This window comes from Prunus avium, chromosome 1, assembly GCF_965620075.1.
Source record: "Prunus avium chromosome 1, drPruAviu1.hap1.1, whole genome shotgun sequence".
In the NCBI taxonomy this organism is placed as follows: domain Eukaryota; kingdom Viridiplantae; phylum Streptophyta; class Magnoliopsida; order Rosales; family Rosaceae; genus Prunus; species Prunus avium.
The window spans coordinates 15,659,263-15,681,461 of NC_142284.1; the positions used below are offsets into that span (position 1 = coordinate 15,659,263).

General features: G+C 37.3%; 3 protein-coding genes across 3 annotated transcripts; all 3 read left to right on the plus strand.

The window, feature by feature from the left end:
* The first annotated feature begins 4,397 nt into the window (after nt 1–4,397).
* Nucleotides 4,398–11,853, plus strand: LOC110749371 (Nucleic acid-binding proteins superfamily). Its single transcript, XM_021949469.2, has 10 exons — nt 4,398–4,798; nt 6,920–7,079; nt 7,531–7,592; nt 8,978–9,137; nt 9,235–9,355; nt 9,511–9,592; nt 9,703–9,806; nt 11,230–11,308; nt 11,438–11,488; nt 11,585–11,853. The coding sequence occupies exons 1-10, from the start codon at nt 4,535–4,537 to the stop codon at nt 11,666–11,668; spliced, it is 1,167 nt and encodes a 388-aa protein (XP_021805161.2). The 5' UTR covers nt 4,398–4,534; the 3' UTR covers nt 11,669–11,853.
* A 300-nt stretch (nt 11,854–12,153) lies between these two features.
* LOC148297410 (uncharacterized) lies at nt 12,154–12,900 on the plus strand. Its single transcript, XM_088246916.1, has one exon. It carries the CDS (start codon nt 12,154–12,156, stop codon nt 12,898–12,900), a length of 747 nt encoding a protein of 248 aa, XP_088103042.1.
* A 2,695-nt stretch (nt 12,901–15,595) lies between these two features.
* Nucleotides 15,596–18,460, plus strand: LOC110749089 (uncharacterized). The gene is made up of 3 exons (XM_088247090.1): nt 15,596–17,858; nt 17,935–18,008; nt 18,082–18,460. The coding sequence occupies exons 1-3, from the start codon at nt 17,772–17,774 to the stop codon at nt 18,362–18,364; spliced, it is 444 nt and encodes a 147-aa protein (XP_088103216.1). The 5' UTR covers nt 15,596–17,771; the 3' UTR covers nt 18,365–18,460.
* The last annotated feature ends 3,739 nt before the right edge of the window (nt 18,461–22,199 follow it).

A 22,199-nucleotide genomic window follows, 5' to 3' on the forward strand; every position in this document is an offset into this window, starting at 1 on the left:
CAAAAATAGGGCTTTTCCGTATTTGGGCTTTAAATTAGTGAAATCTCCTTAGAAGCCCATACCTCAAAAAGCCTCAGCTTTACATTAAAATTAGGAAAGTAAGTAACTGTTACTAGTTGACCCACATGACTTTCTTAAGATGGGTTTTTGCCATTAAGAATGACATGACCGTGGTGTCTCTCTCAGAAAGAAAGTAGGCTGGCTAATAGATGCCAAAACCAAGAGGAACCGTTTTCCCAATGGTTTTCCAGCTGTGAAAGGATGACAAATCAAAGGAATATCCCTTGAAACCAGTGTTTTCATATGAGATATCCTTTCTCCTACTTATGGATCGACTCATGAGGACAATTTGGTAGCTAACTTTGGACAACACACAAGTGTTATCTTCCAGCCTTCACCGTCATCGTTAAAGATTCTCTGCCTATAAAGATAGTGGCTCAACATTAGCACTCGAGAACTCTTTCTCCAAAAATCAGATGCAACTTCTTGTAAAGACTTGAACAACCTTCAAGATTTTTCAAATAGCCAACTTGTTGCCCAGATAACCAGTTGACAACTCTTGCGATTATTTTTTATTGCTATATCATCTTCATCTTATAATTCTTGTTTAAGTAGTTAGTTTAGTTTCCTTCTAAATAACTGAAATTGTACAGATTGGATAATAGAAATCTCCAATCTTTTCAATATTGTAATTTCTTCTTTAAAAAACAGCTAAATGGAGAAATATTTGGCTTTTGTTTTAACTTATTATCATGTTAGAGATGGATAGAGAAATATTTAGCTTCTTGAACTTTATTATCTATGTAATTTACCTTAATCATACTTTACATTCCGGCCATTTATCTTCTTTTGTATCTTACTTTCCAATAATATACTTTCCCGCATTTTTATATTTGAATCTTTTGTTATAATTGTTTATTACTAGATAGGCTCAGAACAAGGGTTCTAGGCCCGAATAGGGCTTTATTAGCTTGACAACAAGGGTTTGTCCAGGCTTGAATCATACCATTGGACCCGAATTAACTAAACCCTAACCCAATCTGGGTTACTTGGGGTCCGAATTAGGTTTTTGAGCCCAATCAAGGGAGCATTGACCTCAACATTGGTTTTTTTGTTTGGCTAGGTACTATTCGCATTTGCCAAGCCATAGACGTACGATTGAAAGAATATTGAAGTCCTCTTGATTGACACATAGAAAAGAACTCATCCGAGCCGGTACCCCTCTTGGAGAACAATGGCTGGATTAGAGGTCTAGAACAAGCGCAAGTCCGTCAAACAAAACACTCTACATCACATATACCAGGTCTATTGGGCTAGTATCGTCCCCAACAGTGGCACACATACGCAACCTGCAATCGGGACAAAAAAAGCAAGCCATCAGGGCCCAACTCGTGCTCTCCTACTTTTCTCAACTTGATCCAACTTTCCATTTTGTTAGACATTGAACTAATCCTTTTGCAAGCCAGAGATCCAATCGGGGCATTGGTATTGACCCCACCTCTTCCTCTCTTCTGCTCATTTCCTAAAAAGAATCAACCCGGAAAATGAATGAAAAAAGGACCAACACTCATAATCTCAAAGAACCCACCAACATATCGACAACGAGCTCAGCTCTCTTTGCCTTTTCTCTATATGTCATTCTCAACGGCAGTGAAAAAAACTAAATCCCCCAACCCATCTCAATCAACCGTTAGCAAGCCTTCACAATGTGGAGAATGAGATTGAGATCCTTTCCAGAGTTCACTACACAGGATTATGAATCTAAACGGATTTTGTGCGAATTTGGTAATCGACGACCCACGGTGAGAAGAGAGAGAGAGAGAGAGAGAGAGAGAGAGAGAGAGAATTGAAATTGAAAAACCAACACTAGTTTCAAATTTGGGTAGGCTACTGTGGCTGGGTTCAATGTTTTGTGTGTGGAAGAGATGGGAGAGAGAAGAAGAGAGGGGGAAGAGAGGGGTAGAGGGAAATAAGTGGGTTGGGTTGGAAGGAGGGAGGGGTAGTTGTGGACAAAGACCAAAAGAATGGGGTTCTGTGGGTGATGGTCAGAAGAAATCGGGTTGCACGCAGTGGCGGATCCAGAATTCTTGGGGCAAGGAGTCTTAGTGTAAAAGTGTCGAATTTTTCTTACAAGAAAAATAACATTACAAAAATAAAAAGACAGCGGCAACTCAAGATGGTGGGGGTCGGTGCTGGTGGAAAGGTAGTGGCGGAGGTTGGGAAGTTGGGCTCCTAGGGTTGTGAGATATTAATTTGGGAATGAAAGTGTTTGGGGATGTGCTGTGGAGTCGGATGCATGAGAGGAGAGGAGATCTTTTTTTTTAAAATTGAAATAATGCCTCGCTCAAAATAACGTAGTTTTTAGGCTATGTCAATTTAAAAAGGAATGAGCCATATACCAAACGACGTTGTTTGGCCAGGTAGTGCTAGGCATCAAAATTGGAAAATCAATATCGAACCTAAATCGTGTCAATCTTGTACTATGTTGTTCGGTGCTGCATAATAAATAGTATGATACAATATAATACTGTTTTTATTTGACACCACATCAATTCTATATAGTATTAATTTTCTTTATTTTTTTATTATTGTTTTTGGAACAATGCCTGCTTTATTACACGTATAATGCAAGGTAGGATTCCTGTCCAAATATAAACTTGCAATAGAACTGAGATAGTCATGAAGTTAAAAGTTAACTGCCCAGCAAGTATTAGTTATCATTAAGTTATACTAGCCTCTCCGCAAGCGCTTCCGTGCCTGCAAGAGGTTTTTTTATATTTAAAATTAACATTTATTTTAGAATTAAAAAAGATAATGGGTAGTTGTGTTCCATAAAAATAGGCCATTATCTGATTTTCTTTTAATTTTAATTTTTTAAATATGAAAAAGTGTGAATTTACCATATTATCCTCATTTAATTAATAATTTCAATTCTTAATATTTGCATTAACCAAGGGCATTTTCTGGTATTTTGAATGTTTCACCATTCTCTGCCTTTTGCTTTATATATATAGATAAAGTTTCTCTTTTTCTTTCCTTTTGTTTAATATTTTTCCTTCTTTTTTTATTCTCTCTCTCTCTCTTCTTTCTTTCTTTATTATTTTCCTTCTTCTTTCTTTTTTGGTCCATTTTTATTTTCCTTCTTCTCCATCTTTTCCTCCTTCCTCTCCGGTTCTTTCTTCCCAGCCTCACCCAGTACTCCATCGCCATCTATCTTCACTCTTTTTTCTTTTCTTTTTTTCCATTTCTTTCTTCTTCTTCTCTCATTTTTTCTTCTCTTCTCTCCCTCCCCATCACTTTCTTCCTCTGCAAGAGGTCGCACCAGCAGCTCCAAGTGACCTCCAAGCCTATTTCCATGGCTTCCAAGAGGTCGTGCAACCCCACTAACCCCACTGTGGCTCCACCATTAGTTGCACGTGGGGGAGGAGGGGGGAAGGGTCTATGGGGTTGGGTTTTGGGTTCTGTGATGGGGTGGGAGGAAGGGAGATGGGTTTGTTTGATTTTTTATTTTTTTATTTTTGTTACTTTTTAAATGTAGTTTTTTATATTTTTATATTTTATTTTTAATTATTAGAATATTTAATTATATTTTTATCTATGTGGAAGTGGACTCCACTTGTCATGTCATCAAAGTTAGCAGACTTTTAAATAGAGTTGACGACATGGGTTAAAGTGAGTCACTAAATCTCAATAAAGAAATGAATGAAAATGGGCCATTTTGAATTTAGAGTGGCAAAATGAAATTTAACCAAAATTTGAAGAGGGCATTGGTGTAATTAAGCTTAATTTTATTATATTTTTTTATTGCTTATCATCATTTGTTATTATGTTTATCCCCTCTATTGATATGAATATTTTAATACTAAAAACTAAAATCCCTAAGCATTTGTAATCTCTCTCTCTCTGTTTCTCTCTCACTCTCTCTCGCTCTCTCTCAAAGTTTCTTGATCTGCAAAGCTAAAAAGGTGAAGTTATTCTCAAAAGGTTAAATTTATTTTTGATGTAGGTAAAATGCTATAGAACATTTATTTATTGCTTATAAAGGTTAATTATCAAACCAAACCAAATAGTAATAGATAGATTTGGTTCAATTTTGTTACTAATTTGAGGTCTATATCGTGGATCCGGATCCTCCTCTATGATTTTTTCTACTTGATTTTTGTTGTTCACATATCACCTCATTAAAATTTAATCTAATGGACTTAAATTGGACATGTCATTCTTAAAATAAAAACTCAATTTACTCCTAACTAAAAAAAAAGAAAAAAAAAAAAAGAAAACAAGAAAATGGTATTTGGCGTTTAGGCAGGAAAGGGTACAGAGATTTTATGTGGGCTACGAGAAGACACTTGGAACGTTCAAAGAGTCGAAAAGCTTTTCCCCACCAAAAAATGAAACGTTATCCAATCAATCATTCATACCTCATGCCTGGTTCGAAAAACCCAATCCAAATTGCAAAACCAACAATCCGAATCTCGCTTTTACCGTCACTAAATCACTGAGTTTGGTCTCCATTGTCGTCCAAAACAAAGAAATGCCACTATACAGTGCTACTCTGGCACTGGGTTCAGTCTCGCAGCTCTTTATTACCGGCGATGCCATTGCCTCCTCTAAGAACCATAATTCTTGTTCAGTATCTTGTCTCTTCAATCACATCAACTTCTCAAAGCTCTCTCACAAGTCTCTTTGCAAGAAACGATCGTCGGTTTTTGCTGCCAGCAGAGTGTCCAATACTGAAAATTCCGGCCTTCTGCATGACACGTCAAACCCTACAGACGAGGACCTTCAAGAGGCTCGGGTGTGTTCTGTTTTCCCTTTCTTATATTTTGGTTTTACTGGTAGTATCTGTTTTGGATTTGTATTCGGTGTCGCTTCTTTTTTTGCTGCACCTTTGGCCATGTTTTCATTTTGGGTTTTTGATTTTCCATAGCATGAATATATGTATTGGCTTTGAATTTGCAGAACCCCATTTGCCTCTTGGAAAGAAACCTATAAGAAATTATTTTTCTTTAAGAATCTGTTGCACCCATTTCTTGCTGATTTTATTAGAATATTTAATCATTTTAGTACAAGTAATGACATAAAAAATAATTCATTAATTTGAAAAAGAGACATATGATAATAAGGATGCTTGGAAGGAATAAGAGGTAAATCTGATGTTTTGTTTGACATCCTTACATTGGACCGAAAGTTGTAACTAGAGCATCCCTGTTTCGTTGGATGTTAGCAAACCCTTATCTTTTGGCTTTAAAATGGGAGCATCCAATGCATAATGAACTTAAGTACTTTAATAGGAAACGTACTGTATTCTAACCATTGGATGAACATAATGACAAAGGTTCGAAGTACAAGTGTTATGTTTCGTATTACCTTTTAGGTTTTCATCTGATGACGTAGAGCATGATATTTTCTTTTTTCATATTGAAGTACTTAACACTATTGCACCTAAATACTATCCTTTTCTTAAGAAAGGTTACTTAGTTTTAGCTTTAGAACTAATGCAGTTTCTAATTATTAAGGATATATCCTAATACATGAAGACCTTATTGTTGTTTGTTAAGTTTATTGGTTATCAAACATGTAAATTGAAAAAAGAAGATGATTCTATCATTTACTCTTCAAGCTTAATTACTAGTTATTTGAAAATGTACAATATAAATGATTATGTTTTATGTGTTAATATAATTGAAGACATTGCAAGTACCATAGACTTGATCTAGTAAGTGGTAATGCTCGCGTGAACGCATAGTGGTGACTATTCTCATCCACTTTTATTCGCTATCCTATCATACTTTTCTTAGTGAAGTGGGCGAACTATAGAACTTTGGGATGCAGTTATAATTGTTTAGAATCAAACAGAACATATTGAATTTGTGTGATAATAAGAGTCAGCTGAGATGGTAGTTGATACTTTTGGACACACAGAGGCATGCATTGGGTCAAATTTGAGGTATTTTCATAAAATTCTTCCCTATCATCTTGTAACTGACCTACAGTTCTAATAATCTACTACCCTTTTTGGCTCTTTGGAAGGTATTAGTGGTTGGTTTCCTACATGTTGGAAACATTGTACATGCTTTTACCAGAAGTTTTTGCTTTGTTCATATTTAAGATAGAAGAGAACGATAAAGAAAGAAATCTATCTCCCAAATATATACCAGTTCAAAAGTATATGTGCTTTTCTGGAAGAATTATGTAAAATTTAGGAGGAACACTTTTTCCAGACAGTTTGCATGGTTCTCGAGCAGAATGGTACTCCATCTCTGTAGGGTCGGGTGAGTAAATTAAGTAGTACAGGGGAAGGCAGAAAGACACATTGCACTGCATTGTGAATTTTGATACTAAAAACCTGGAACTAGTTTTACTCAGTATTTTTAGTGCCAAAGTGTTAAAGTTGCAGTATCTGGCCTAAAACCAAGGGGTCACTGGGATAGAGACCCAAGATTTTAGAACTTCCAATGTGACATGTCGCCTCACGTGTGGCCACTGGGCAGATTGTGTCTATCACATTAAGGGTATTTTTCTATGAGACCATGTTAAAGATTATCCAACTCAAATTGACAATGTGACACCTGAGATTTTACAAATAGGGATACAGGGCTTAGAATACACAATGTGGGACTTTATATTCTCAACACTAGGCATCATAGAACAACATGAAGCATTGATTCCTTAGATATTGTTCCACCATTGTTATTGTAAGTATGGCTAGTATATGAATTTGTTTGAATTACCAGAATTCTTAATGCTGTGTGGAAGTTTTCATACTAGAACTAAGCACAGAAGAAACTTCTGAAGCTAGCACATGATATAGAAAAAGTTTTCAACAGTTAGTTTGATTTCTCTTGTTATGTCTGTTTTTGGAGTTAAATTCTCCATACACTTTATGAGCTAATACTTAATTATTGCAAAGAAGTAGATATCTGCTGATTGGAAGGTAGCAAAGGCTTATAGTGACAGTGGATTAATCTTTGAGGGGATGATTGAAGGATATAATGGCGGAGGTTTGCTGGTTCGGTTTCATTCTCTAGTGGGTTTTCTTCCATTTCCACAGTTGAGCCCATCACATTTTTGCAAAGGTATTGATTTCCTTACTTTAGTTGCTCTTCATGTTCTGTTCTTGTTTTGAGACACGTCTTGATTAATTAATTTTTCTCGATATCTGTTGTTGATAATATATCCATCGAGACGCATGGTTTGAAATGTGGATGGGTTTGAGAATACTTTTTGCTTTCACTTTAGAGCAAGTTTGGCCATAGAAATTGTTAGGACGAGTAATGTTTCTCACTCAATGTAGTTGTTCTATGTGTCATAACATAGGAAGTCAACCTTTGTATATGTGTCCTTGACAGTGCCTTTCTTACTTTCAGTCGCTATTATTACGGGTACCATTCCTGCATCACTCATGCTAGTATGCTGATATCCATACATCTCTGTCCATCGAAATGAGTTTTGTGTTGCCAACTTTGTTTACTAAGAAGTGTACTTGCAATTTATATCCTGTTATATTTATGATTCCATTTCATGCAGAACGGGGAAAAAGCCTCCAAGACATTGCAAAAGGTTTACCTGGTTCACTTATATCTGTGAAGGTAATGAATTTAATTACAGAAATTTATTTATCATTAATTTGTTAAATAATCCCTTCACTCCAAATTGTTGGCTGCTTTTAGAAAAACCAACTTTTTAAAAGGGGGTCATTTGTTGTATTGTCTATTCTGTTTGATTTATTTCCTTTTCTTCTTCTAACTGATATTCTGTGTTTGAGGTTTTATTTATTTCCTTTTCACAAATAATCCCCTCAAAACTCCCTTCCATAGTCAAAAACACTTGAAGCAGCATTTTGAAGAAAGCCAAAAAAAAAAAAAAAAAAAACCCATGGACCCAACTGTTATTACACCTGACTATTATTGCACCCGGTATTAGTAGTTTATAGATGAGGGGTTTTTTTTTTGGATTCTTGAAGTGTTTCTCTCTAAATTGTCAAGGAGGCTACACTAATTAATTAATTTTTACAGTGGTTCAGTCACAACCATGCTGACAGTGGAGAGAAGGACAGGTGTGAGATCCATAGATTTAAGGTTTTTGACATTGCAAATTTGGTTGCAACGTCCTTCGAAAATGGAAAAGATAGAAAAGTGACAAGAAACAAGAAATATAATTTCCATGAAAATAGGCCCTTGAATTGCTTAATTGAAGATTTGAATGAAATAGAAAACTGGGTGAATGAGAGTGGTGACTAGGTTGAGGCACATATCATTTTACTTTACAACTAACATGCTGATTGGGCCATTATTGCTTTGATAGGTAAACCGAAAATGTTTGTCCAAAAATCATGTCATTTGGGTCAATCTATTTGTGACCTTATCGGCCAGGCCAAACAGAACGTGCCAACTTCATGTTTGGCTTACTCATTAAAAACTCTGCAGCATGTAATACCCCTAGGACCATCTGCTTGCAATATTGACCTTCTAGGTACTGTATAATATTTTGAAAGGAATTTGTATGCTGCACATAAACATTTTTTTTCTAAGTGCATAAAACATGGTGAAGAGATTAATGAAAAATATTAGAAGGCGGACTAGATAAAAGCCGTCGAGTCTTAGAAGAGGGAGATGAAACTGATACTATATGGATGCAAAACTGATGTTAGCATTGTTACTTACTGGCGTCAGCAGGTTCCACTTTTTTATGGTTAGAGAAATATTTGACATCTGTGTCGGATCTAGATACTCTAACACCAAGTTGAACACTGGGTTTTGTAGTTGGTTTTTTCCCTTTTTGAAAGACCAGAGGAGGAGGATATGAGATTTCATTTTTAAGTTTCATTCTATTTCATTGGCTGTAGATACAACTATATCGTTGTTACAAGTATTTGAGAGTGCATCTCAATATACAGATTTTCTATTTTCCTGGCTGGAATGCACTAAAGAGTTGTTTTTAATGTACAAACCATCTCAGTCTCTTGATATTTTAGGTAATCCAAGTAGATGAAGAGCACAAGAAACTGATATTCTCGGAAAAGGAAGCTGTCTGGTCGAAGTTTTCTGAGCAAATTAATGTTGGGGATATTTTTGAAGCTAGGGTGGGGTCATTGGAGGATTATGGTGCTTTTGTTCACCTACGATTTCCTGATGGTATTTTTCTTTCAGTTTTATAACCCACTCTACACTTTATTTTAAATAGGGAAGAAAAAAAAATGGAAATCCTAATTGGCATCAAACTCTGAAACAGGTCTTTATCATCTGACTGGACTAGTACATGTCTCAGAGGTTTCATGGGATTTAGTTCAGGATGTACGAGACATTTTAAATGAGGGTGATGATGTAAGGGTCAAAATTATTAATATCGATAGGTGAGTTCTATTGTATGATTGTACTTTTAGTTATTACTACACAAACACATGAAAAATTACCTTAAATAAAGCCATGTTTCTGAACTGTTGATCTGATATGGACAGTTGAGAATTAAGATGAATGTGATGAGTTTTCATATTAAAAATCCATGCAGAGTAAAGTCAAGAATTACACTTTCCATTAAGCAGTTGGAGGAAGATCCACTTCTAGAAACATTGGACAAAGTAATACCACAGGTTCGTAACATGCTAAACTCTCTGATATATCACTTGTAGTCATGTTCATAGTTCTCAACTGGTAATTTGAATTGCTTACTTATTTATTTGATGATTTTGACCATTCACAGGATGGCTCTGTAGGTCCTGATTCTTTGAGCACTGACAATAGCAGCAATATAGAACCTCTTCCAGGCCTTGAAGCGATATTTGAAGAGCTAGTACGGGAAGATGGGTAGGTTTTCACATTTCTTGGTTAATGAAGAACTATGTCTGAAAATTTTAATGACTTCAACTGAAAAACTAAAATCTGTATGAATATTTAGAATTTGGAAAATTTCCAAGATGGTCAAGTTTGGAGTGTGGGCCAATATGCTATAATAGTTGCTGCATGATATTTTATTTATTCTAGGAGACATTTAATCTGGTAGTTATATCTTTTAAACCTGGTTGCAATATCTAGACTTGTGTATATTGGGTTGTTTGTTATAGTATGTAAAATATATTTATACAGCTAGAGCATATGTCTTCTATTTAATGACACAAAAGAAACTTACTGCCTAGGAATTAGCTGAGATGACTTGGCAATAACATTTGTTTCCTGATGCTACCTTTCAATTCAAAATGAAGGAATGATTGTTTTATTTTTAAGTGGAAAATGTACCAGTAAAACTGTAAAATTCGTGTCAAGAAAACATTTATCTCATCAGCAAGTGCTGAAAATTTAAAACTTGAATTGGTTAAAACTCTTAAATATTTGTATTACTAACTGGTACTCTGCTGTTGCTCGCAGATAGATTAATGTTGTGTGCATGTTAACAATAATTAAGAAGTGTCAATAAAGAAATAAATGATTAAATACCAATCTCCATTCAAGATTCATGCATGCAATTCGGGTCAAAATCAACTCCTTTGGTGACAGCACTTGCGGTTATGGATGGAATTGAGGCCACAAGAATGACTATTTTGGCAACAAAGTAGTCCAGGCCCCTTTTGCTTCACATTAGATAAAAGTTAAATCATGAATCACATAATTGTCAAATATATTATTCAAAATTCGCCCTTTTAAACATGAAAATCTCTCTAGCATTTTTGTGTGACCATGTATGTTTTCATAGACTGATTGGTAAGCTGTTGCAGTTCAGACTATTAATCAGTTGGGAATAGTGTTAGTTTTTCACTTGATATACATTGTTGGCCCAACAACTTCCTGTGTGTTTCTCTGTCTCCATTTCTTCGGATCTCAACGTGTAGGATGGGGATGCATATGAGGGAGAGTGTAGCATGATATACATTATTTGCCCATTTCATAACTTATATTGTGATCCGTTCGTTGTATAACTAGTTGTAATATATGAGGTCATAATATTATTAGTTATAACAACAGTATTCCTAACATGGTCAATATTTACTTCCAGAATGGAAGAAGCATATCTAAATGAGGAAGGCCATGTGAGAGGTTACTAGGATTGTAAACAATGTACAATGTCCATGGGAGTCTGAATGGTTTTCTGCAGTCTCAGCTTATTCTTATCATTTGTTAATATTTTTTTAGGAGTGTATAAATATGATCTCTGGCTTCAAAGTCATAGGAAGTCTTTGGTTTTTAAGAAAACTGATGTCTGATGCTTGCTGCTTTGTATGATATCATGTTCCAGCATAGATGATGTAAGAATCAATCGCCAGGGGTTTGAGAAAAGAGTGGTTTCACAGGACCTGCAGCTTTGGCTTTCAAATGTGAGTGATTTTTTCTTTAATTTGGTCAAAGGCTTTCAGATGTGAGTTCCTGAAAGTACAGTGAATCAATCTAAGTGTAACTCCATTTTCTTAGTTTAAAATCTTCATATTTCTTTTCTTTTTAAACAGTCACCAGCCGTTAACCAGAAGTTTACTCTTCTTGCGCGAGCAGGAAGGCAGGTGCGTTCTCCTCTCTCTCTCTCTCTCAACACATGTAGAACATATACAAATGCTCATGCATATGTACAAACGTAGCTTATACGATCTGTGATTCAGGTGCAGGAAATACAACTGACAACAACACTTGATCAGGAAGGTATCAAAAAAGCACTACAGCGAGTATTGGAGCGCGTGCCATAGATGAATCATGTTACATTCCACAGTTACATTAAAGGAGTTTTTCTGTATAGACATTATTTTTGTCAAATTCCGATATCAGCTGTATAAAAAAAAATTATTAAAAAAGGTTAATAGGTCAACTAGATAACTTGTTAACACGTATTTTCTTCTTCTAGAAATGAATTGGTTTTCAGTTTTCAGTGCAATTGGAACTGAGTTTGTAGTTTAGGTTACCAAAGCAAATACACTACCAATTTACACTAGTAACAGGAAAAACTCGTGACTAAATAATGTTTATATTTTCTTTTGTTTCTTAATGAGACTAAATGATGGAAGCATCTGTGGAAGCTTAAAGTTCCACCAAAAATGCAACATTCCTCTGGCGTTTAGCCAACAATGCTCTCTTTGCCCATGAGGTGCTTTTTCGGCGGAAAATAGTCCAAGATACTACTTGCTTTTGTTGTATGGGTCAGATTGAAATTGTGATTCATGCTCTTCACGATTGCATGGTAAGTTCTTCTGTTTCGTGCTTGCTAGGTTGGGCTCTACATCTTGCTACATTACCCTGTCATGATGCTGCAATCTGGTTGTTGGCTGTATGGGATACCCTCCCTAACTCACAACACTCTTTGTTTACCATTACTCTTTGGTTTTTATCGAATGCCCGAAATGCAGCTTTGTTTGGTTCTCCTATCTTGCCCCATGAACAAATAGTTTTTAGTGCAAAGAACTATGATGCTAAGTATCAAAAGGTTTTAGTAATCCATCATAGGCGGTCTTCTTTGCCAATTTCTGATAAAAAGTGGCAATCTCCACCTCCTGGCCATTTTAAACTTAATGTTGATGGTGTGCTTAGCTTGAATTCTAGTTTACGTGGGGTTGGTGTAGTGGTCAGGAATTCTTACGGTCGTCTATGTGGGGCGGTAGCAATGCGTGCTCCTAGCTTGCTGTCAATCCTGGCTATTGAGTTGTATGCTCTCAAAATTAGTATTTCTTTTGAGTTGGATGCTTCTATTACGCCTCTCATTATTGAGTCTGACTCTTCAAATGCCATCCATCTGATCCTCCAGGAAGACCCCTGTTATGCGGCAGAAGGGGCTCTCGTCGAAGAGATTAGATGGGTCCTTGACTTGCTCCCCTCCTACTCGGCCCACTTTGTTCCCATTACAGCTAACAATGTGGCGGATCGTCTTGTGCGCTTCAGTCTTGGTCAAGAGGACTTAACTTTTTGGTTTTCTGACCCACCTCTTTAGTTACAGGATTGTCTAATTGAGGACTCTCCTGATTGTACTGATGTTTGATTCTCTTGTAGTCTTGGCGTGTGTGGTACTCTTTCCTCTTCTGGGGTTTTGTTCCATTGGATTAACGAGACCACTCAATACATGCTTTATCTCTGTAATGTTCTGATTATCTAATGAAATCCAACATCTTCTCAGAAAATGAGACTAATAATGATGTGTTTCCTATTATTACATTATAGAAAGAGGAAAAAAGCCTGGAAGGCGAGAGTTTTTCTGCTGGCATGAAGGCCGTCCAAGGAACCGGCAACAGCCAGTAGCTAGTCACAGTTGGTGTAAGCTATTATATAGACCGAAATGAAATGGAACCACAACATAAAAGAATCAAAATAAAAGGAAATGAGAATGGGGATGGATCAAAATGTAGTTAAATGTTTGAGGCAAACCAATTTCGATTCAAAATAATTGATCAAAAGGTCTTTTGTTAATAAAAAAGCCAAATGGACTCCAACATGCCTCAATTTTTTAGTGAGGTAAGTTTATCTTCGTGAATACGTGGAACCAACTTTTTACTAAAATAAGCAAGAAAGGCCCTTTGTATTATTGTTATTTGGCTGGATAGAAATTTGTTAACACTAGCCCTCATCAAGATGGACCATTTTAAGTATGATAGCTCTAGTGATGATTCAATTTGTTACTCATGTGCTACCTCTGAAAGTGAACAAATTGAATCATCACTGAGCTATCATATTTAAATTGATGGTTATACCCCATCTATGTATGTTTCAAGCTCTACCCATCATCAAGATCATGAGCATGCTGCATGAAATCTATGAACTTTATGGCTCATGATCATTCGGCCCCTGTAAATCTAGAGCCATCATCTCCCCGAAGATCTGCATCCTATTTTGACTGAAAGTTGTGTTTGAAGATGGCAAGAGAAGCTAGTGGTGACTTCATTTTCAAGTAGATATTTTCGTAAGGAAAAGCTCCTTGAAACTATAATTTTCCATCTAACCAAACAAGCTACAAAGTGTTGGAAAATGGCTCACATTTAGTATGCAAGTGAAGGAGTGAGCGACCGGTCGCAAGGTTTGGGCGACCGGTCGTTTTTACACAGATTCGAAGTCTGGAGCAAATGCATGGGGCGACCGGTCGCTAGTTCTTTGCGACCGGTCGCAGGAAACATGAGCGACCGGTCGCGTGCCATTTGCGACCGGTCGTAAAGAAGCAGAATCGAAACTGAAGCCTCAGTCCAAAAGCGACCGGTCGCCAGTTCCTGGCGACCGGTCGTCCCAGTTGTGCTGTGACGATTTCTTACGTGTTTTCAACTGTGTTTTCGGTGGCTATCGCTTTCCACACGATTGCAGGTGTTTAATGGGTCACTTCTGAGGTAAAAGAAGGTGGACTACCTGCTGTATAGTTGGGAGAGCACTCATTGCCAATTGGTTGTCTTGGTTTGGAGAATCCATTCTCCATTTTCTGGTTTTGTTGGAAGGTGGCTGAAGTGGGATTTGTTTACTTGCATGATCTGATCTTTAGTCTAAGTGGGAGACTAAAGGAAGGAACGTGGAAGACAAGATGGTGCCTTATCTTGTGTCCATTGGTTTGTGTAGGTAATGGAGATAAAGCAAGACATTATAAGATGAGAAAGCAAGTTGAAGTTAGGTGTGGTTAATCTCAAGGTGGTCAAGTAGCTGGGTGCTATTGTGTTCAAAAGAGGTTAACTCACCAAGGGAGAACGTGAGGGAGAGCAATCAGTTCAAGTTAGGAGCTGAGTTGGGGTCTTGAGAGTCTAGACACCAAGGAGGGAAACACCAAGGGTTGTGAGAGTGTTCACAAGTGCATCAAAGTGTTGAGCAAGGGGTGTGAGAGGAAAGAGAACTTGGGGAGAGAATAGAGTTCTAAAGGGGTTTTTCTGTGTAAAACCAAAGTTGTAACTTATTCTTTCATGAAGTGAATTTCTCAAGGGGATCACCAAGAGGATGTAGGCAATTGCTGAACCTCTATAAATTCTTGTGTCACTTTGTGCTTGGTTGTTGTCTCAAGTGTGTGTGTGTGATTCATCCATCATTGTGTGTGTCACAAAGTCCATCAACAACAAGATCATTAGGGGAGTGAGTGAAATTGTTTTTTGTCCTTTTTTCACAACACAAAGAAACCCTAACGAGTACCTTAATGGGCGAGGAGCTGCTTCATCTCTCTCTCTCTCTCTCTCTGAGCCTTACCAACGGAGGACACAACACAACCTAAAGAACCTGAAAGAAGCGAGCTAAAAAACCGATCAGGAACGCAAATGAAATTACACAGTTAAAGAAAGAGAAAAGAAGAAGAATTGAGGAAGAACCTCTGTAGAGCCCGTAGTCAATTCAGTTGGCTATAAGCCACCTGGAAGTATAATTGGCGGGAAACTATTGTTATAACTTATAACTTATAACTATATCTGGCAAAATATTTCACAATCTTACTAATACGAAAAATTCGGTATTTTTCCACCATTTCATAAAAAAACAAATTTGGTATTTGGATCTAGCCGACTCATAAGATGCTTGGGGCGTATGTGCGATGAGACGAGTTGAGTCGAATATCATGTGTTCTAGCTTGCATTGTTTAAAATTTGTAGAGTGATTTGAATTGTTCTTTTACTAGCTGAGCTTGATATGAGCTCAAATTGTATCGAGCTAATTTACATCAAAGAGATTGATTTTCTTAAAGTACTTATGTTTTGATTTTCTTAAAGTACTTTTAAACATAAGGTTCAAAAAATAAGAATACAAACATGATATATCGATATATAAAACTTCAAAAAGTAAAAATACAAACATGATATATAAAACTTCAAAAAGAAGAAAGCAAACACATATGCTTTGAGTTTTTTTCTTTTTTTTGGATATAGTTTCTTTGAAATTATTGTTCAATGCACAATTTCAAACAAACTTCTTATTATTATCGATATGTTCACAAGCCTACCAACAAAACACATATTTGTTTCTTAAACAAACCAAGCTCGATTTGTCTTGTTTCTATTATTAGGGTTTAGGATTTGTCTTGACCCAAATCTGATTCAAATTCAATACGAACTCGAGCTTTCTCAAGCCAGCTTACACCCATGTATGTTCATATTAACTTTTTTTTTGTTACATTGGAAGGAAAGAAATCCCTTGGGGTTTCTAACATGGGTGTCAAGCAGGGGTAAGGGGGAAATTGTCACTGTGGTACCTGCTTAAGAAACTCATCAGTGACTTGTTAAGAAGTAAATATATTATGCTTATTTTTTTTTTTATACATTTGATTATTTAATTTGGACAATTTAGAATAGATGTTTCTTATGTATAATGTTTAGACAATAAACTTGTTGTAACATGTGAATTTTTAAAATGATTTTTTTATTATAAAATTACAGGTGAACATTTCGTGTCATGTTTGTCTTTGCAATTCTTCACATGCTAGGTTAACGGGTGAGCAGTGGCGGATCCACCATGGGGTCAATGGGGTCAGACGACCCCATGGCAGATCTGGATTTAGTGGAAGGGATTGGTTTTTGCCCTTGGCAGCCATGGAAATGACCCCATGGAGAAGAAAAAGCTTCGGTGGGCAGCTGGGGTTCATTTGTTTTTTTTGTAAAAACTGCTTGGCAAAACGACGTCGTTTTGGCCAAGGCAATTTTTTTTAAATGACTTAGACAAAACGACGTCGTTTTGGGCTAGGACTTAAGAAAAATAAATAAATAAATAAAGGGGGCTGCAGCTTCTTAACAGAACATACCCTAAAATAGACCTCCAAAATCCCATTTCTCCTCAACAACAACCCTAACCCCAATCTCCCCAAGACCTCCACCACCATCTCAATATTTTTTTCATCTTAAAAAATTATTGGGTAGTTTACACTATGACTCCATGAGTGGCAATTCCTGCATCCGCCACTGCGGGTGAGCTAATTTTCACTCTATGAAACAAATCTGCAAAATGCAACATGTTGCCAAATATAGTTATAGAATGATGATGTAATATGAGCTAAAAGTTTTTCTGTTTTTTTCATGGAATGTCAAGTAACTGAATAAGGCTCTCACTGTTGACTAAAAAATTAAGAAAGCATATGAATTCCTAAAAAATTAATGTCTTTTTTTAATTCATAAAACTATAAATGCAATCTCTAAAAAAGTCTTGGCCTTTGTGACTAACGACCTTTAGGCCTTGGATATGGTCAAGAAGAGTTGAGATCTTCTATTCTATACAAAATTTCTCTTTCTCCTCTATGTCCCTTATGTATTTGAATGACACGTGTCCCAATTTATTATTAAAGAAACACTATATTTTTTAGTTCATGTTGTTGTATTAATTAAAAAACATATCTAGCTGAACGTTCCCCTCCCCATCCATCGTTACTCCCTCCCCCATCGTCCCCCCCTTACTAATGGCAAGGGTAAAAACGGAACTACAAAACATGGTGTTTCTTTAATAATAAATTGGGACATGTGTCACTCAAATACGTAGGGGATAGAGAGGAGACAAAGAAATTGGGTACAAAAGATCTCAACTCGGTCAAGATACGGCTTGAACACGGTAAACCCAAAGTGGGACCAATTAGTAATTATTTTAAAAAAAACTGGAGTCCAAACGTAATTGTTGAAACGTTTGTGGACATATTTGAATTGCATAAAATATTGGGGTTAAAATTGTAAAAAACAATATTTCTAAACCTAGAAATCTAAATTCAGCCGCAAGCACCATCTCCTTCACAGCTGCAGCAAATTCGGTTTTCCTCTTCTCTTCTCTCTCTCCCTCCCTCCCCACACAATCTTTTGCTTCTCGTCTAAATTTCCTGTTGTTGTTAATTTTCTCTGTTTTCTTAGTTTTGTAACAGTGGATTAATAAAGATTTGCTACTATGTCGGCAATGGGTTCTCACACCAACAAGACGTCGCAGAAAAAGGATCGTCCCCAAATAATTAAATTGAATAAAGCTTTGGAATTGGTATGATAATTTAATCCTCCACTACAATGTTTCTGCCTTGTTTGTGCTTCAAAATTGAAAATTTAGAAATATGCAGGCTAAAAAATGGGTTAACGACATGACTGAACCAGCAGAAGATGAGCATTTTGAAATACAGAGTCGACCTGCTAGGCAAGTTTATTTATTTATTTATGTATTTATTTTGGGGTGAAGGGAGTATAATTATCTTTATTGGCTTTCTCAGGCTTGGACTAGGTGCTAAAGTTCCCCGGCCATCCAAATTTGTACCTTCAGATGATCCCCTTGAAAGGAAATTACACTACAAATTGGATGCTGGAAGAAGAGCTGCTGCCAAAATTGCCGAGGAGTCCACCGCCGCATCGGCTGCTAGCGATGACGACGACGATGAAGATTTAGACAGCAGAACCAAAGCATTTGAGAAGAAAAGACCAGCGGCTCCGGTGACCCCATCGTTGGGGGGAAAGAAGAGGAAGAAAGTTAACCATAACACCCTTGTCAGAAGTTGATTTTAGAGATTTGGTTCTGTTGTTCTGGTAACTTAGTACAATTTCTTTATCTGTAATTATAGATGTTCAGTCAAGAAATCAAAGCTTGTGGAAAAACCTAGCATGAACTTCTTTTAATTTCTTTGTAATTACAACCAGTCAGTTACAAGACTCAAAGCTCACAAGGCAAAACTGTTGAGAATGAATGAAATCAAGAACACCCTCAACTAACACAACACTCCAACCCTCTAAAAGAATCTACATTTATAAGAAGATGAACAACTCTACATTACAGCCTCAGTGCTTGACATGGACAATGACAAAGAAATGGTACCTATCAGTTTTGAGTTCTTGCAAAGCGTATTTGCAAATACGCTTTGCAAGAACTGTTGCCCAGGATACCGAGGGAGCCATAGTTTTTCGATGTGGCAGATTCTATGCTATCTACATGATTTCAGTTGACAAAGTTGCAAAGCCAATTCATCTTGGATCCAGGATACTCCGGGACAGCTAAAGAAGATCTCCTCTCAATTGGTGAAATGTTGCTTCTCATCCTCTGAATCTGTATGCACATATATGACTTGCTTTCCAACTGCCTCAACCAGAAGGTGGGTTGGTTTTCGGCATGGACAAGTTCAAAATGCAATCTTTTTCATTTGACTCGGCCATAACTAAAGCATTTTCACTTTTGGGACTTCCATCTACATAGCTTAATATGGTATCTTCCATTCCATCAATTCTTGGAGAATGGCTTAACCCATGTCAGCACCAATGGTCTCAATATCAAATCGAAGGTCCATCCACGTTCCAGTTCTTGACATGTCTTTTGTGACAATCTGGTCCAAAGTACGAGGGAATGGAAGCGGAAGGAGATGCCAATAAACTCATGTCCACACCTCATGTATAGCAGTTTTCAGGTCTGGTACTGGCCTGTAGTGGTTGTATTGACACCTCTACTGCAAATCAGTCAATGAGTTAACATTAATGAAGAAGTGCTAAGAAAAAAACAGGGATTCCAAGTCAATTTGTATATATAATGAACCATACCTCGTCGAGAAATGGTTTTTGAAAGGCTGATGTCATCATCTATAAATAGTGGCTCAAGAACTGAAACAGGGCTTGGCCGCTCTGCTATATTAATAGCACTTTCTAAATCTTCAAAATGTTTGGCGTTGGACCCATGCTCCTTGCTTTCTCTTTCCTAGCCGATCCCAACAACAGTTGGGGTGTGCTTGGCTTTTGAGCTTTTGCCAATCCAATGAGCCCCATGCTTCTTGCTTTCTCTTTCCTATCCGATCCCAACAAAAGTTGGGGTGCACTTGGTTTTTGAGCTTTTGCCAATCCGGTGGGACCCATGCTCCTTGCTTTCATCCAATGGCCCATGCTCCTTGCTTTCTCTTTCCTAGCCGATCCCAACAACAGTTGGGGTGCGCTTGGTTTTTGAGCTTTTGCCAATCCAATGGCCCATGCTCCTTGCTTTCTCTTTCCTAGCCGATCCCAACAACAATTGGGGTGCGCTTGGTTTTTGAGCTTTTGCCAATCCGGTGGGTCACATATCTCTTGGTTGTCCTTCCAGACCCGTGCGCCTTCGGTCTCTCAACCGATCCAAGGTGTTCACACCGCCTTTTTTTTTTTTTTTTTGCTTCAGCTATCCATACAGGCCCCAATACCCCTTAGCTGTCCTTCCGGACCCATGCGCCTTCGGTCTCTCAACCGATCCAAGGTGTTCACGTCGTCTTTTTATTTTATTTTTTTTTTCCTTCAGCTATCCATATAGGCCCCAATACTCCTTAGCTGTCCTTCCGGACCCGTGCGCCTTCGGTCTCTCAACCGATCCAAGGTGTGTTAGAGAACAATAAGGTACCGGACAAACAGTAAGCAATACTTGATTGAATAAATTTCACTCAATGTAGACAACAATACAAAATCGTCTAGTAAATAATTACACAACTTGTAGAACAATTACAAAACTTACAATACAAGAATCAAAGGGGTAACAGAAATCAGGAAACTGACTTGATCGGAGATTGAGGCTAGCGTATCGCTATGTCCTATAGCAAAATTTCGCCCCTACTCGTTGCTGTAGTTCGTTGAGCGCCTGCCACCAGGATTCAACAATCTATAACCAAGAACCTAGCACTCGGTTTCTTGGTTCTGGCGAATGTACTCGATGGATTTTCTCTCAGAACGATTTTTCAGAATTTGAAGGAGGGGAGGAAGAATCTTCTATATCTTTTACTTTGGCGTTGGCATCTGATTTATAGGAGTGTAGACGCCTCTTCTGATAAGACGTAACAGTTTAGTAGAAGTTGTGTTGATCAGACACAACTTCTTACTAAACGACGTCACTTTTGCCAAAAACGTAAAATAAAAACTGGGCTAAAAGGAGACACTTTCGGATCAAATGAGACCCCAAGGCCCAAGGCCAATCTTTGACTTTATATATATAATATATATATATATATAGCCCAAGCCCATCACATATACTTTTGATATGTTTTCTTGTGCATAACCTTATAAACCCAACTTCTACTTCTCTTCCCTTCGATGTGGGATTCTTTCCACTCTTATTTCTATACAAACTCCATCAATACCCCACATTTGTATAGCAAATAGAGTTAGAACAGTGTTAGAGAAAAACTTAGGTTTAATATGCATCAGGGGAGGTGTCTTTTGGACTTGAACCTTCCTTAGTGAATACTCATCGGATTTACCAGTGAATCAGTGTGTATAGGAGACATTGAACTGTCCACTATATTCGGTAAACCGAGACAATGAGTAGCACACATATTGAACCTTGACACCTTTCAATTCATACGGTTGTGTTCATTTTGGTCTTGAACTATCCCGGATTCGTGGAAGCTTTAGAGAAATTAGCCATATCATTCTCACAAATGCGACCCCACATTACTTCCATATAGGTGACACTTATGAATATGGATAACCTGCGGTATTCCTTTATCTTTTGATAGTGTCATTAAGAATGATTAAACATTCACCCTTAACATCACAGGTAACATACTTTCCTTATCATAGGAATAAGCGTTTTTGTATGCTCTATTCTTTGAGTTTCACCCAACTAGTTTTCCTTATTGAACCTAGGCTTGGAATCCCAAGTCGCTAGGTTAGGTTTCTGCCAAGTTACTCCTCATTGTGTTGGCTTTAAGCCCATTCCCCTCGATAAATATAACACTTTATCTTTTGCTAAGCCCTTCGTAAATTGATCTGCAAGATTCTCCTTTGATTTCACATAATCAATGGAAATAATGCCAGTCGAGAGCATATGTTTTATAGTGTTATGTCTACGTCTTATGTGCCTTGACTTGCCATTGTACATAAAGTTTTTAGCTCTACCTATAGCTGCCATGCAGTCACAGTGCACACATATGGCTGTTACAGGTTGTGGCCATAGTGGAATATCTTCTAGGAAGTTCTTAAGCCATTCCGCTTCTTCGGCGGTCTTGTCTAAGGCTATGAATTCCGATTCCATAGTTGAACGTGCTGCGCACGTTTGCTTTTGTGATTTCCATGATACTGCAGCCCCTCCAAGTGTAAAAACATAACCACTTGTGGCCTTTTCCGTATCGTTTGAAATCCAATTGGCATCGCTATATCCTTCCAAAACTGGAGGGTATCTTGTATAATGTAATCCATGGTTCACTGTATGTTTTAAGTATCTTAATACTCTAACCAATGCTTCCCAATGAGCCTTTGACGGATTACTTGTATATCTTGCCAATCTATTCACAGAATAAGCAATATCCGGTCTGGTACAATTCGTAATGTATTGTAGTGACCCAATGACACGTGAGTATTCTAATTGAGACACACTATCTCCATTATTCTTCTTTAAGTC

Coding starts and splice junctions, on each gene's coding strand:
- LOC110749089 (XM_088247090.1), top strand. CDS start 17,772: ATGTCGGCAATGGGTTCTCACACCAACAAGACGTCGCAGAAAAAGGAT. Junction 17,859..17,934: donor TGAATAAAGCTTTGGAATTG/GTATGATAATTT, acceptor AGAAATATGCAG/GCTAAAAAATGGGTTAACGA. Junction 18,009..18,081: donor ATACAGAGTCGACCTGCTAG/GCAAGTTTATTT, acceptor TGGCTTTCTCAG/GCTTGGACTAGGTGCTAAAG.
- LOC148297410 (XM_088246916.1), top strand. CDS start 12,154: ATGGTAAGTTCTTCTGTTTCGTGCTTGCTAGGTTGGGCTCTACATCTT.
- LOC110749371 (XM_021949469.2), top strand. CDS start 4,535: ATGCCACTATACAGTGCTACTCTGGCACTGGGTTCAGTCTCGCAGCTC. Junction 9,356..9,510: donor AAAATTATTAATATCGATAG/GTGAGTTCTATT, acceptor AAATCCATGCAG/AGTAAAGTCAAGAATTACAC. Junction 9,807..11,229: donor GAGCTAGTACGGGAAGATGG/GTAGGTTTTCAC, acceptor ATCATGTTCCAG/CATAGATGATGTAAGAATCA.